Here is an 18,121-nt window from a genome sequence, read left to right on the forward strand (position 1 = left end):
GTGAAATCACAGTAGCGCGTCAAAACGAGCGCATATTGGTTGTCAAGCAATTTTGTATTCTTTACCACAAAAAGTCCCTAACAACAACAGCGCGTATTTTGACGCGCTTTTTTGATTTCACGAACTAACACAATTGAATTTAATTGTGTTAGTTCGTGATGTGAGCGACGATATACAAATTTTAAAAGTAACTGCTATAGGTGTTAACATTTCAACCACAGCACACCGGGTTAATTAAAAGTATAGCATTCCCATGAAGTTTAAAGCTAAGATAAATAGGCCTGTAAGTAAGACAAAGTGTTCAAATTGGTAATCTACAGCTACAACTGGTTTCAAGTCCTCCATACTTATAAAGTAATTGGTTGTTCGTACACACAGTATTGGTCAATTTATTAAGTTTATTAATACTCAATGACGTTGCCTAACCTACAGGTTATAACATGCTAGCAGCGAGTTCTGTGCCCCCAAAAAAGGTGGTAAAATTTAAAAATATTGTTTGTACATTTATTTATCTAACCTTTCTATTTGAAATGGAAATTGAAGTATATTGTTCATACACAGTGTATTTGGTCAATTTATTAAGTTTATAAATACTCAATGACGTTGCCTAACCCACAGGTTTTACATGCTGGCAGCAGTAAGTTCTGTGCCCACAAAAAAAACAACAAAATTGTTATACTACTACTAAGTATAAAGCTATGTTCATCCAATATAGGCCAGCACTATTCAGAATCTAGTGGAAATAGGACATTTTACTTTATTGGGTTATAAGCATTTTTGCTTTTTGTAGGTTTTTACCTTTATTAATCTAACCTTTCTATTTGAATTGTAAATTGAATTGTGTTTCTTAATCTTTTATATATATATTGAATTTCCTCCTTTTATATATTGCAGTGTATAAACAAAGATTTTGTAATGTACTTTTTTTATATATTGAACCAATAAATATTAAATTGAATATACAATAAAATATAAATAATATAATAAAATGAAGTGATTTCCTTTTCATCTTGATGATGATATTGTTGACAAGTCACCCACATGTGCTGAGATTCCCACAACATTCTTAGTGCAAGTTTAAAATAATCATCAATTAAGTAATTATTAATTAATAATTATATAATGTGTACCATACGTTAATTAGTTTAGTCCAGACATCGCACCTTGTCTTTTTACTGAACCATATTTCAATTAATAGGTTGTAAAGCCTCTTGAACAATATCATACTCCTGTATGAATTACCAATTCAAAATGATTATACACAACTGGTACACCACTTACTTGTACCTCGGTCATTTAAACTTGCAGCTACATTTACCCTTGCATCATTATCTTATCAAAACGAAACTACAGCAAACACACATCTAAGTTATTAGATAATGTATTGACTTTATCCAGGCTTCAATTAAATAAAAATGGCATGGAAACATTGAGGGGGGCGAAGCAAGCAGTGGTTATTGAGTGGACAAAGCACAACTTTCTTCCCTGTCATGTTTGATGCTGTCTCTTATACACATCTCGATGTGTATAAGAGACAGTACTTATGCATAGTACTTAGATTAAGTTTTAGTCAAGTTGTTTGACTTTTTTACTTTTCTTTAATTAAGTTTTTTTCTTAAATTTACTGTTACCTTCTCTTTTTTGGATGCACCACCATTTTGGATGTGTGCCACTGTAATGAAAGTGATTCCAAATAAAAACTAAACTAAAAACTACAATAGATATCCTATTTCCAACCAGCTTAATTAGAGGTAAATTCAGATTGTGCTAATTATGCCCATAAATCAAAGACTGAAAACCGAGGATGTTTGCATTTACTTTCATAGGATAGGTGAAGACACGACACAAACTTCCATGTCAACCTGGGAGTCGTTTCAATAACATAATAAATACATGCCAGATACAAAATTATTCATCAGAAAGAGAATAAGTTCCAACACAAATTGGACTGCTGCTGGACAAAAGCCTTTCCTGTACGTGAAATTGTAATTTCTTCATATTGTTGACATCGACCATAGATAATGGCTAATTGTTAACACAAGCTACAAAGTTCAATTTAAGTGTATGCATGTGTCAGGGTACATAATGAGTGCTTGAATAAATAGATCCTCTGTAGAAAAGTACCAAGATTTCCAATGGAAGGGTATACACATTTAACAGCAGAACCTCATGCTTTCTGGCCTAGATTCAGGATTTAATCATCACCAAGGGAGATGAAAATTATGGAGCATGAGGGTAGCCTCAACTAATGGTATTTGAGGGGGATTAGTGTTTCCCTAGCTAAAAGGATTTTAAAAGGATTAGTACAGCCTCGAGAGCTGATCATAAACCATCCAACAACAGTGAACATAGCCATTGCTTGTCACTTAACTTTGACAATCAAAATGCATCAAGTAGACGGCAAAATAAAATTATGAAAATCCCACAAATTGCTTTATTTAGAAGAATCATACATATTGCCTATCAAGTAGAGCAAATATATAACTGCAACTTTTCCTACCTGCTGACATTATCTTAGGCTATAGAATGTGGAGTAAAATCTTACAAATACCGCACGTACCAAAGTATCAACTGAGTACCTTACCGAGACACGCTGATGCCCTAGGCCTACACATAATATACTAGCCTTGTTAAAGCTTGGTTTCCAAACAATCGCTCACCCTCTCGATGACAGTCACCAAAAGTTGTTGGTGAGTTTGAACCTGGTTCAACTTTGCCGGGTGCATTGCTAGCTGCCACGATGCAATAGTGAAGGCACCCTGATTCGTCTGCAACGCAATCGGCAAAGTTGAACCAGGTTCAACCTTCCCAACAACTGTTGCCGATAGGGTGAGTGATTCTATGATAACCAAGCTTAACAAGCACGAACTTTGATATTTAAAATATATGATCTTAAAATTAAAATCATATCTTTACTATTCTTATATGATTAGCCAGTTAACTACCCTCAAACAAGGAACTAAAGTCCATAACATAAATCATATACTGTAGCACATGCAATATCAGGCTTACATTAGGACAATACAGTACAGTAGTCTATATATTGATTACTCATTCATACGGTTAAGAAAAGAGCTGCGAAATTTAAACTTTCAATACAAAGAAACATATTGAATTCAGTGGAATTATATAAACACATACATTATCATAGTGCAACCAATATAGAAGATGAAAATAATAAATTTTACCTTAAAACTTTCTTTTTTTAAGCTATTATAATCCAAAACATTGTATGCTGAGTGGTAGACATTAAAAATCTCCTTTTCCTCGATGAGTAACTACATGAATGCTAAGCTACAAACTCCCTGTTGGCTTATGGAGATGAGTAATTCTGTATATTGTTGAATGAGATAGTATTGTATAGTACTTCCACTGACTAGCATTTTCTGGGAGAATCTATTGGACTATATAAATGTTTTGTTTACAACCTACAGAGAGTTCAACGGCCTCACAATGACAATTAGGCGTTTCATTCAAGTGCGTGAAATACAACAAATTGTGACTTTCATAAATATACATTATTAAATATATTGATCCACAAGTCTGCCTTTTTATATATCCATAATAGGGGTCTCTCCAAAATATATTCTGCTTTAAATTAAAACTTCAAGGGCGGGCATTCTTGTGATAAGCATTGCATACAGAAGATGGATTGTTTGGCTGTAGAATGAAGACAAGCCCATTAATTGTAATCTGATAAATTTACTCACCAGCTTTATTTTTTTTTAATCTCAAAGCAAATGAAGGATGCAAGGACATTACAAGATAATATGTAAATGATGATATCAACAACCGTTGTTATTATTGCAGATAATTGGTACAAATCCAGTTCGGAATAATACAGTATGCCGTAAAATTCTATTCATCATAACCACAGGCTTGTCCATAACAAAATACAATTAAACAATATTATGTATTACGGATATATCTTAACCACATTTAGTCAATACCCATCCATACCAGAATCAAGAAAGTTAAATTTATTCTTATTTATAGCTTATCTGTAACAGAAATAAACCGCAAACAAAAGATTGGAATCCTGATGATGATAAATTTGGATATATTTCTCACAAAAAAATGTATCCATCATTCATCATTGAGTGCTTACAGGATGGAGATAAATGTTGAAGTACTTTGTTAAATCCAATGAATGACGGAATGAATTTGAGCCAGGACTTGCAAGAAGTCCACCCATGATTCAGCACATGAGGCCTAAAATGAAATTCATAAATTTCATGTTTCTCTGAATCAGGGGTTATTAAACAAAAATAAGTAAAATAAGAAAATATCCTAATTAGAAAAAAATGATCAAATTTTAAAAATGGATGTAAAAGTGATAACAATTAAGATACAATCGTGTTGCACAGTATGTTTCCGAATGAACAAATATATATCTATATACGAGCTATCTTACATTCAGGAAACATATTGGAACACCAAGTGATACCAATTAATTGATACATTTGTAATTGTATACATAGAATTACTAACATTTATCTCTCATGTTATTCATGAATATGTTGTATTCACTGCTACTAAATCCAAAATCCAGTCATAAAAGATACCGGAAGATGTATTACAATTTTTTTGATTAATATAACATTTTTAAAAACCAAAATTTGCTATGTCTAAATTTAATAATGTTCCATTAAATAATTTTAAATGATAATGATTTATGATATCCGAGACCCACTCTGATGTGTTTTATGTATCAGGACATGATACAACATACATAAAAAATAATTAATTGTAAAATACATCGATAATAGCTTACAATTTTCCTTTTGTATATAACTCTGACCTTGACTTTTTTTAGATTTTCCTAATTTAATATAGTTGATATAAGAAAATTAACAAAACATATTTGTAAAAATGAACAAAACATATCTGTAAAGTATGTAACTGCAAAATGTATCCATCAGCAAAACTGAACACAATTGAACAAACCTTACTATAAATGTATTATAATTTATGTATTTAAGCTAACAAATGTTAAACAGATCAGCAACCTTTCGTACAAGAAGCTTTTGTCCTAATATTACCATATACGGAATCTTGAATATTCTCTTCTTGAGTTACAAGTACAGTATCTGAAACTGTTTTACATCCATTTTAAGTTGATCAATTTAAAAGCTAATCAATCCAAACATTTCATATCACTTTACTATTTTATATTATTTATGGTGAATATCAAATCTTTTTTTAATGATGAAACCACAAGATTTCTATTATTCTAATATTAATATCTTTTCTAATATTAACATCAATATTAATTTTTTAAAGAAATTCATTATCATCTATATTTATCACCATTTGAGGAGGTGTAACTCATGTACTAAAGCTACTATCATGTGCTAGTATTTTATTAAATCCAATGAATGCTAACTTACTTTCATCAGGTAAAGTAGTTGTTACAGCCCCTAAAGTTAGTAATTTGATTTTTTTTTAGGGGGAGGGGAGAAGTGTACTGAGCTCTTTACTCCTTTTTAAAAGGGTTGAGGAGAGAAGTTGTTTTGTAGGGAAAAACACAGAACCTTGGAATTAAGTGATTGTTTAAGTATTCCATTGTTTTATAACACCATACTATCTGAGAGTTTAGTCTATTCCAAATTAAAGTTCATTTGTATCATAAAGTTTACCCTTACCACAAACAGTATAGTCTGAATCCTTACCAAACTTTGTTTCGGTCAGTACATCTACCAGGCTAATAAGCATTATCCTGAGGTTTTCTTACCATTTACTTGATGGCTTTGTCCTCAATCTATTATCCCCTACACAGCGTGCACTTGTTCAATTTCACCTATGTTTACTAAAAACTAGATTATCAACTTCCTTAATAAGTAACAATAGTTATCAAAGAACAGTTTACAAAACAACTTCCTTAGTGAGACCAAACTCAAAAGAGCTGTTTAATACATGACTTAACATAACAAAGCAAATTTGTGAATAGAGGCGGAAGTGGTTTTCTTAGCAACAGAATTTATCGGTGCATGTTCATTCAGAAAATGCGATCAAAAGTTCAGATTAGAACTAAAAGGCATGGAATAGGCCTACAAGAAGAAAAAGTAACCCCATTTACTTCAAGTAACCCTACTTACTTCAAGCACAGGAACGAACCTGGTCTGAATGATGAATTAACCTTCCTCTAAGCCATACCATCAAGAGGAAATTGACACGCTATAGTCTTTTATTTCAACCGATTTCAATGCACTTTTTTTTTGGTTAGATCTGGCCGAGTCCTAATTGTAACTGCATGGGTATTTTCTCCTTTGGGCTTTAGGGAGGAAATGTTATATCATCTTCAGCTGGAGGTTTATGAAATTATGAAAATAGTATAAAAAGAGCCTACCACAGTACCTGAGAAATATAGTTGTTCCAAATAGAATCACTGAAATCCACAAAAGGCAACTTTTAAAAAGCAGGAGCAAAATCGAAATAGTTAAAACTAAGCATACTCCTTGAAGATTTCTCCTATACTAATCAGCTTCGTAGTATGGATTAGGTTTTAAATCATTGTAATGAGATTAATAATTAGATCCCACACACAACACCTGTGACTCATGTCTAAGTTATTCTGTACTCAGTATGAGTCACAAAGACAATGGGTTCTGCTTAAAGTTGAAACACATCATCAAGACAATACAAACTAAAAATTTAGGGTTCTGGTTAAACAAACAATAATTCATAAACAGTTTGCATACCGCAACCTCACAAAGATTAGTGCCAATAATGCCTAACCTTGTACTTTTGTGAATTTAATCTATAATCTGCTTGACAACATTTACCAAAGCCACAAGACAATGTATACTAATATATTAATAAAATTTCACCTAAGGCCTGTTCTTATTAAGGATACATAAAATAACACTGTGATACAAAAAGTGAATAAGGGGCAACTGAATCTATAAAACATACAAGAGCTAACGGAAACATTACCTTGACCCAAGAAAGGTAGAATGGCCTAAATACCTGAATACATTAGTTACAGTATAGCACATGCCATGCTAGCAAGGCCCATTGATTTTTACTGTAGATAATTTGAGGGTAATGGTGAGAAAGCCTGATTCCTTCATGCTAATGATATTTGGATGTTTTGCACATAAATACAAGGCATACTCCATCATGCTTCTTGGTTATTTATTCACTTTTAGTTTATATTCATCTGCAGTATGAACACCAATAACTGGATGAATAAATACATTAACATTACATCAATAATTAAGAATTACAATCAAATAGTCTTGATTAGTTATTTACAGTAACTCAAATTGGAGTAAATCGTATAAGATGACACCTGGACAGTAACCTCATATAACTTACACATTGCTGAATTCGTAAAAACCTAAGAGCAAAGAAAAGAACTGGGTCGGGAGAAACTTGATACAAACACAGTACTTCCCCTTCTCGGGTCAAGTATGCTCTAATAAGCACATAGATTACTTTTTAGTTTATCTTTTGTATTTTACTTGCCATATAAAGTATACTATTCATTGAGGGGAAAATTGGGGAACAAGGAAGTAAGGGTTTGGTATAGAATGTTAGCAGTCAAATCAGTGACAACATGAATTTTAATTTGAGTACAGAGTAGCAATACCACAGTATTATCTTGATCACAAATTTATATTTTACCTCTTTATAAATATTTTCCATAACCTCCAAATACCAACCAAATATGCATTATCCACAAAGGCCTTAACTCCTACTGTCACAAATTGTCTACAGCATTTATTCTAACATTCTAAAGAAAGAGAAGTCACATGCTAGGATCTGTCTGTCATTTTGTTGGGGTGTGTTATTCGAGGAAAGTCATTGTGTTGGGGTGTGTTATTCAAAAAAAGCCCTATCTGTAGTAGTGTGACTAAATGTAAGATGTCTACTGAGTCATCATTTTTGTTTACAAATCATAATTTGGAATTATGAATTTCCCAAGTTTTTAGTTTGGGTCAACAGATATTTACAAGTCAAAAGATCTGGATGTAGCTAAACAAATAATTAAGTTAAGAAGGGATATATCATCAAAGTACAGGCTTATTATTGCCTCATATATGCTTATTTACTTCTTATATAATACCAGAAGTTATTAAAAGTGAATTGCTTTACATCACCTATTACCTTACCACTGGATGACTAACATGCACTGGCCTAATTACCAACGTTTTACTTCACTAGTTATAATAACGTGCATAATATCTTACAGTTTAAAACCATAATACACTATAAAATATTGGATGATTTGTATGGATTTTTTCTCTTACTCATGATTAAAAAATTGAATTTCTTCATAATTCTTTTTAGTTGATGTTCGAAATAAAGTATTAGATTACTTTAACATGAGGTTCATAATTAAATTCTATGTGATGATATCAAATACACATTAATCTTATTAGTATAATCAATACATAGCTTGCACTATGACCAACATAGTATTCGAGCTGCAGATCTGACTGTTAGAGTTTAGGTAGAATTTAAGTAATGATGATGAAGCCGGTGATGGAAATGGCAATGTTATGATGATGAGGATTGAAATAGTGCTGCTGAAGATGCCATGTCATTGAGGTAGTGACGATGACGATAACACTGCTGATAAAGATGACGATAAGCCTGCTGCTAACGAGAATAAGAATGCTCTTGAAACACATGACGGTGATGATGATGATAAGATTAAATAATAAAAATATTAATATGATTATATTTAGATATCAACCAACAATAACATTAGCATAAACAAAATAATTAACCAGTAAATTTATCTAACAGAAATGATATATAAGATACCTAGAAAAATTCAATTTATGGATACTTATCTCTACATTATACAGATGAAAAGACACACTGACACACAATTATAATTATCACTTTCATCATATTTTGCATAGAACATTCTACAATAACCAATCATACAGAAGCAGAGAAATTACAATCAAGATAACTGATATTTGCTGGCTGTGTGGCTAGGAACGTATCGTAATTATACTTAACAAATTCAGTCGCAGTTGCAACTGAGCAATTGAATTCATTCTTCTGTGCTCCAATGAATGCTATAGAAACATACAATGTATATAATGCTTATAAAAATCAATTATATATTCTGTTTACATTTTAAATACATTTTTTACTAAATACATTATTAACAGATAAATGTATTATGTTTTTATAAGAATCACTACTTTTAATATAGAAGGTTTGTTTACAAATTGTTAATTGTATTTTAAAATAAAACTATCTATAACATAATAAGAATAATTTAGATTCATGTCCATGTTTTAAACATAACATAAAATTAAATCTTGCATTTTTTTACAGAAACTTTGAAAGAACATAACTGAGGACAATGTTAAATGTCAATTGAGATTTAATCCACAGAATAAGAAAGGTTGTTCAGGCAGAGAAATCAAATAATCATTCCATGTATAGAGATTATAGGGTGCGTTCGGGCGAGTTTTTTGTGGCGTCTAACACGGTATTAATCCAGAAAAAGCCATTTCCAGTTCTCGCCAGGTCGTTCGTCTGAGGTTATGGTTTTTTGGAAGCCGAGTTCTGCACGAACCGGTAGACCACCCGCTGATACAATACCGGTAAGAACCCTATGTAAATGTTTCCCGTTCTCGCCAGAACACATCCATAAAATAATAATACTTCATAATTGTTATATAATATATGGATCCAACTTTTATTTCCATAATTATATTATTTTTCTTCACATCATACACACAACACCATGTAGTCTATTAGCCAGACACAACTTTTATGCATGTAATAGTTCGTTTTCCTCAACAAAATGCTTTTACAACTGACAAATTTTCACAGCCGTAGAACCGTAATCATGTTTTACAATAACCTTATCACAACTAAGGGCAACCTATGGACCCTAGTCCAATTAGCACAAAAAATATAATTGATAAAAACAAACTAATTAGTATCCTAATACTTTTATCCGCCGAAATTCACTTTAATTTACTGTCACCAATCAAAATGTACCTATAAGTATGGGCAACTTCATACCTTAATCTGTAGATTATCCTGTTAACTAATTAACAAGTCTGAGACATTAATAACAATCCATTTTGTAATGTTATTCTTAAAAATATGGCTACAGTAATTTAGATCTTATGTGGACGTATTAAGTATAATAATAGTAAGGCCACTAATATATTCATAGTCATCTTTAAGCAGTAACATCTTTATTCAAGGCACCTCTGCCACTATCTTCCTTCATACTTTTTCCTCTTTATACCATTGTTGTCACTGCATTCACTCCCTGCTTCCCATATTTCTGCCAGAATATTACACATCAAATGACCACTATCCTAGGCCTAAATGACCACAATCCTAGGCTTATATACAACCAAGAATAATTTATCAAAGATTTTAAATAAATAAAATCACTCTCATAAGATGCTTCTCTAACGTTTTGCATATTTAGTCTTCTAACACAACGATCATATCAAAATTCTGTTTGTGTGCAGACATATCTACATTTTTCTGCTTACTTTTTAGTCAAAAGTTAAACATTAATATCCATGAATATATTAATCCAAATACCAACATACATTTTAACACATTCAGTAACGATGATTTGACAAGGCTTAGTAGGCCCCTATATTCTGAAAATTAACCAATTTTGTCACTTGATACGATATAATAACATAGGTTCCACCGAGTCTTGCATACAAATTCGCTGTTGTTTATTATGCTTCGTTGTTTGCATCTACATAATGATACCTGTACACTAATAAATGCACAAGTGACACCTGGAATGCAACTGTTTTTGACAAGTTTAGTGAGAACTTTCAAACATGAATATTTGAGTTTATATATTAAGATGGAAGCTTGTTAGTTACAAAGGTATTTTACTGGCGACTGACCATATTGGGGTTAGCTTTGACTTTTCGGTATCAGAACATGATAATGGTACAGATGCCAAATAGCCATTTTATGGTAAGAAACCATCTCATTCTACTACATGCTGGTATTTACAGATCGGAATTTAATTCTAGTGAAAATGTAAACATTAAACATCAATAAAGCTTTCAATATTCTTAAATGAAATCCTATTTCTAAGAACTCAATTGTATAAGAACTGCTGACAACAGATGTCATGTTTCTCATACCAGGTAGCATAAGAATATTCTTTAATTCCTCTGATATCCTTCTTACTACAGCACAAAACAAAGCGTGGAGAATCACTCATAGATTATAAGAGAACAATGCACAGGTTTAAGGCAAGAGACCACAATACTGTATCTTAATACCTGTGTATTTTTCTAGGCTTAGCGTTTTAGCTTATTTGACTACAGCTTACTATAATCATTGTAATAGTGAACCCATAAAGGAGCCGTAGTACCTGTTCTTTACCAAAGCAATCCTCTTTTAAAAACAGGATCTCTGAGGCTGTAAACCTTATGTCCAAGGTGCTATCTACTTCCTCTCCTTCTACATTAGTAATTTTCCACAGTAGCAGTTAAATGCAATACCTGCATTACTGTTTACCATGTTTTCTTATTCCTCCTCAAACACCACTGATGTACCTCCATGGTAACTGTTTTCTTGTAAGCACTACCAAACATAAATTGTCTGGATTTTTTAATGAAGGCCTAATGTAACACCTCCTAATTTTGTACCCCATGTCCATCCTTGAAACAGCATTCGTAATTGAGAAAATTTGTAATTCAGGATGTCCAAATTTTTGTATAGCATCTCAGTAGCAAGGCTCTCCTAGGGCTAAGCTTTTGAATACTCAAGGTCCCCAGAATTTTTTTGTCAGCGAATAAAATTAATTCAAATAATGCTCAGAGCTAGAAAAATGTCTGCCAGTTGCTACAATACAATTTCTATTTCTTACAGCCTTTGCATGGCCTACAGTATACAGCACATCTAAATTTCTCACAGGAAATTTAAAGAATTTTCATAGAATGTCTATTTCAAAACTAATTATTTTGATCAGTATAAACTAATAGAAACTTGATAAGTAAATAAACTGGTATAAGTTTTACTTAAATTTTTGGTGGATTTTTCTTTATTTTTTTTGATTGGCAGTAAACTGTACATGTATGCAGACCAATTTTCTTGTTATCTTTTGCAAAATATCTTAGCTTTGGTTATTTATAATAAAATTATTGAGTTTCTCAATCTACTTTGAAAAATATGCATATTCTATTCATTGTTCCGTGTTCATTCTTGGGCTTTATTTCAATTCACTAGCTGAAAAGCTTTCGCTTACAAATGATAGCTCTAGGGTGTTCTTGGCGTCACTTCGCTGAAGTCAGACAGAGGACTCAGTCAACTTCAAATTTACAAGCTAATGTAGGGTGTTTGCAGAATCCGTTCTTGTATGTTTAAGCTAAATTTGAATTGCTAAAAAAAATTATAATTTATTCAATTCTAATGTAAAATTTAATATATATAAACCAAGCATGTTTGTTTATAATCATTTAAATCAACTGACATGATGACAACATCTTTATGTACCATACTCTATTGGTTTTCCAGAAAAAGGGAATTCAAAGGGCTTCAGCAGGAAAATATGAATAGATTGAGGCAGGCTATATTATAGTGAATACATGTATATTGTCAAATCTGCCAATTGTCAAATATATAAAAAAATGAATGTGTTAATTTCAATTTACAAACAATATACATAATGGTTCAAAAATACACTGAATAAATTCTATACTTAAATCAATTGGATTTAGTTACTTGAAAAATATTTAATTATGTAAATATTATGCAAATTATGTAAACACTGTCTTGACAAACAGAAATTTCCATTTTCACAACCGACTAGTCGTCCTTATACTGACAGATTTTTTACACCAGTCCAAAAATCAACAGGTTTGCGTTGATTTCTTAGAATAGCCCTAGTCATTTGGCATAAGACGTGCCAGCTAGTACTATTAGCGCCAAAGTTATCAGAGCTTCAATTTTTTTTTTGTGTAGAAAATTACATTAAATTGTTGGTGGTTGCTAGTACTATCTACTAAGCTATAATCATGCTTGCATTTAATGAATGGCCTTAAAACAGATGATGAAGAACTTGGACATCAACCAAGATAACAGTTTTATATTAAAGAGGCTCAAATTTATAGATGATTTGGTTTTTGTTAAAAAAATTCCTAATATCTTGTAAAGGGCTATATACCTAGAAAAATGAATGAAATGACATAGCACTTTTATTACACAGTGTGGATGAAAGCTAGAGCTAATAAATGTTATAGTTAGTCTTAATAAATCATGAAAAACAAAATAATTGAAAATCAGGAGTTAATTGAATACATGAATGTAAGAATAATTAATTACATAAACAGGAAGCAATGATAATATATTTCATTGGATGAGAATGAAATACACAAAAATATAAACCAGACATAAGCAAACAGATAAAAGAAAAAATAAACAACTGTAACTCACAACTAGCTCATATAACAAAGCATAACTGGGTAGATTCTCCAGCATAAATAAGACTCAAATGTTGCGGATGAATCGGACAGTACCACTACCTAACATCTGCCGCGATGAGTATGTACGTGCAAGAGGCAGTCGCATCACAGGCTATTGAACAAGATATTCTCACGACGGCCAAAAGGCTATCCCCAACGATAAATCGAGTCAGTCTGTGTCGTACAACACTGCCTGAGTTGGCATTAAGGCCACCACTTCCAGTAAATGTTTAAAGACAACCAATTCCAGTGCAAATATACTTAATTGAGTGATTTAGTTTATTTAATTTGTACTAAATTCTGTTCAACACCTTTCCTATTAAACTGTGTTAATCAAATCCTATCAGTCCGGATATACTCACTGTATGAGCCTTTAACACAATATTGCAACTCCGAGTACAGAAACTTGTTTATATCAGAATTTATTGAATGTTACACAACATGACTACAAAAATCACTTGTAAGAAGTCGCTAGAAGTGTGTGTCCATTTATTTATTAGAATTTAAATGACCCCCAGATGCTTAGTTTAATTGTATGTTTCCTTAATTTTGTTGATAAAAATGTTTTCTGAAATAAGGTATTAAATGAATGATATTTTTATGATGAATGTATTTTCATTTTCTTATGAATCATGTTTTTCCTGATATTGCAAGTTATAATGACAAAAATCATTTTTAATGACAAGTCAAAATATATATCTCTAAGCTTTGACTCCTTAAGAACTCTTCTGACAAAATATGAATTATTAAATAGAGAATCAATTTACTAGCAATGTTATTAACCTTCCATGGAAAACTCATAAACAATATTGATGAAAGCACTCATGTTCGACTATATAGCATGTGACCTATTTAATATACTAGGACTATCATATAACATTTCAAGATAGATTATATTAATACTGCCTATATTATATATATATATATATATATAGTCTCTATACGTACGTACATACATACATATTACATTATGATGAAAATAAAACAGTATAGAACATCTTTCAGTGTTAGATACCGCACACAATAATTACTAAGTTGCAAACAAAAATATCACCCTTATTTTCTTAGAATTATAAAAAATTTGTAGGCCCACCATATATATTTCTTAAGAACCAGCTAAGTAAAACGTGGTAAAACACATCAGGCCCGTAGTGTGCAGTGGTTAAGGGGGTTACGACGAACCGCCGAAAAACTGGATAAGGTCCGCATTTAAAAACAAAAAATTGATATTCGTAGATATATTTAGAATGTTCGCCACAGAATCGGAGACCATACAAGCCAAAAGTATTTGAACTCGGCATTTCTTAAGCTTTCCCAGCTAACAATATTACGTTATTGTCTAATGGTTTCCAAAGGGTTCACTTTCCACTGAAAAGAACCTCCCACAAATTAATCACGCTATGGGCCTGCACATGTTGATGTGATTAAACACTAATCATAGATCACATCAACTTGCTGATGATAGTTAAGTCACCAGAAAGGCAATACAATACAATACAATACTTTATATGTACCACACATCAAAACAGCAATGCCAAATAGCTCATTCGATAGCTATGTTTTGGTCCGAAAATAAAGGGAATGAACTAACCATACACAGAATGGTTACGGCCACCATGACCTGCCTAGGCACAACGTAAGACATAACAACAGGGCCTGGAGATTTAAAGTGCAGCTTGGAAAATAACACTACTGTTTTCTACTTACATCTAGCCTGTGTGAAACCCTGCAAAAAAGTAAGTAACGTTTGTGTCTTTGCATATGCTATTAAATCATCTTTCTTCCTGAAGTTCACAAGTGAAGGCACTCTAGATTGAGGTGAAACTGTTCTATGTGAAATGTGTTCGAGGTTTCCTTTGTTGTGCTCCAACAGTGCATTTGCATTCGAGCGCGCTCACAGTGGTTGTATTGCATCTAGTTCCAACAATCTGATTTCCTGCAGGCCATTTGCCCTTGCTTTATTGAACAGGTCTAACAATTCTGCCTAGCATATTGACAAAGGGAATACCAACCAATTACCATAGCCCTTACCATGCCAAGGCTAAGCCTCTTCCAGGCTTGTGGAACAGTCCATTATCCGTGGCAGGGATGAATAATAACTTAAGTAGTCAGCTAATGTAAACAAGCACCCATAGCTTGGAATAAGGAGATTATTTAAATAGTTTCGAAGTAGATTTAGGTGCCAGAACATAATGAGTTGCCTTAAAATAATTCTTGTTAATTGGTAGTTACTCTATTAGCATGGGCACCATGCTATATAGTCCTTTAGAAAAGAATTGGATACGTACTCAGCCTTAGTAATGTTGGGAATCAATAATCTACGAAGAAAACAAAACTCGAAAGAAATGAATATCAATATCTAAATTCAAATTAAGAAAATGAAAATTTAGATACTTTTTAAGAAATAAGCCTACAATAAAACAATAAATAGTATGTAAAATCAAAATATATATTAACATAAAATAAATAAAATTTAATTGACAACTAGAAATATTAAACTACAATATTTTACCTGTAAGTTAGTCTTCATTTTAAACAATCACATTAAAAAAAAAATCTTTTGTGTTGTTAGAATTTATCAATGCAAAATGTTCAATATTTTTATCATATTATATTACTATATAACCTTGCTAGTGCATTAGGTTGAAAAATATATCAACCAAAAAATTGACATTAATCTAAAAATGTTCATCTGATTTACCCATCAAGAGTACCGTTATATTTAACGAAAGTCATCAATAACTATTCATCATTTCACTTTTCTTGTCAAAATCAATCATTCGTTTTCCCTCTGGATTTTGGTTTCATCGATCTTAAAATAAGGACATATCACTTTACTATACTAACCCTTATATGATCTATTTGTCTCGAATACAAAAACAAACTTTACCCAGTTCTATCATACATTGTAAAAAGCTAGATAAACGTCATCATATATTCTAAGATTATTGAAAATACACATTTACGAAAATCAGGACAACAAAGACACTGAACAGGAAGCTTCCAACTGCTGCTGGATTGAACACAGGAAGGCAGATTAAGTACACATCTTAATCCAACATAAATCCTAAGAAAAAATATGGCTAAAAACCCACAATATCAATGCGTGAACTTGAAATAATTTTTCCATATTACATGTTGATATACAAAGGCTTTGCGAGTGGAGCTTTGGCGCCTAGTTAAATACATGCCCTTCAATCCCAATGACCTGATTTCAATTCCAGTGAACAAGTTGAGATTTTTATCATAACCTAAGCAATACCAATATTTATCCCTCCCTCCTTCAATAATGAATAAACGCAAAAATGTTAATTTTCAAGCATGAAAAAAATTGAAATTTTAGAAAAATTTATCTTTTGCCTGCTGCTACTGACATGAAATCTCTAAATAAGAAGTGTATTACTTCCTCTCAATTAAATACATATTAAGCCAATCAATCCTATTACTCAACTGTTTTCATTGCAACATTGAATCATCAACTTGAATTAATTAATCGCTTATTACATTGTATTTTAATGGCATAAATATATTCATACCATCTTTCTCTATAAATAATCACATTTTTTGAGACCATGTTGCAACTATTAAGCAATTTTTATTAAAAGGTTAAAATTCTTTGTTATTTTGTAGTGGTTCACACATGGAGAAAAGTACAAACAGAAGATATCAAATAAAAGATGTCTTGCATTTTTACAGGCCACCTTGGCATCTCTGGACAGTTCCTCACTCAATTAGTATAGCTCAACTTATTCTCATATTAACTTTAAACAGTTATTACCTGATATGAATAAAGCAAAGAATGCTCAAGTGTTATTATCAAAGTGATAACTAAATATTTTATGTATATTTAAGGCTATACTTACATTGGAATAAAGTCTCCGATTTGATATTGAAAAATTTGTGGAAAGAGATTCTTAGCAAAAAATAATAATTACAAGTGATAGAAAATACAGTATGCAACATCGTCACTGACCCTTTACATTGGTGTCAGCAGAATAAAAATTGCATTGCCCACTTGAATAAAACCACCAAAATTAATTGTCCTAACAAACATCATTAGCATGCACACATCCCATACATTGGAGATAGTATCTGTAATTATCTAACAATGGAGGTAGGTTAATGACCATCAAGTCAATGACATTGCATTCAAATAGAAGACCCTACATCATCACTTACAAGTAAACAGGGCAGAATAAGAGACAATCCATTTCATATCGGTAGAGCATTACACTGCGTCAGCTGTCATTCCCTAAAGACCCTGCCAAAATTTCCATTCAAAAGTAGACTTAATCAATCAATCTATCAATCGTCAATCAAAATATTTAAAGCATAAAAATCCAATGTAAGGAATGTTTGGTGGCACTGCAACATTAGTTCCGAGAGATTTTGTATTATAGAATAAATATTAATCCAATATAATGTAGGCATTAAAATTATTATTTTCATTACCACAAACACCACTCTTGGATATTACTATTTAAATTTCTACACACTACCGCTACCATATTATGCAGAATGCTCTTTACTATTCAAATACACAAAGAAATGAACAAACACAATGAAATCCATTTACAAACACTTCAAATAATGTACTGAGAATTTTAAATTTTAATGTTTATTTTTCAGTCTGTGAATGCAGTAACATTTAGAATGCCTACCATAGGTGGCGCAATTTATAATTA

The 18,121-nt window shown here is 31.8% G+C and overlaps 1 protein-coding gene across 3 annotated transcripts in view; it reads right to left on the reverse strand.

Annotated features, from left to right (window-relative positions):
- Positions 1-15,443, reverse strand: part of LOC117105709 (RING finger protein 44-like) — a 40,855-nt gene extending 25,412 nt beyond the window's left edge. Inside the window, exon 1 of one of the 3 annotated variants that reach the window (XM_033246943.1) lies at positions 15,144-15,443. In XM_033246943.1, the coding sequence (XP_033102834.1) occupies positions 15,144-15,197 (54 nt within the window). In that variant the 5' untranslated portion in view covers positions 15,198-15,443. Of the gene's footprint in view, positions 1-6,357; positions 6,472-15,027; positions 15,097-15,143 lie in introns of those variants that run through there. The other 2 variants (XM_033246944.1, XM_033246945.1) reach the window with 2 other exon arrangements.
- Positions 15,444-18,121: the final 2,678 nt, after the last annotated feature.

The sequence above is a fragment of the Anneissia japonica genome, unplaced genomic scaffold, assembly GCF_011630105.1.
Source record: "Anneissia japonica isolate Jap-2015-1 unplaced genomic scaffold, ASM1163010v1 scaffold287754_len4335492_cov202, whole genome shotgun sequence".
NCBI lineage: Eukaryota > Metazoa > Echinodermata > Crinoidea > Comatulida > Comatulidae > Anneissia > Anneissia japonica.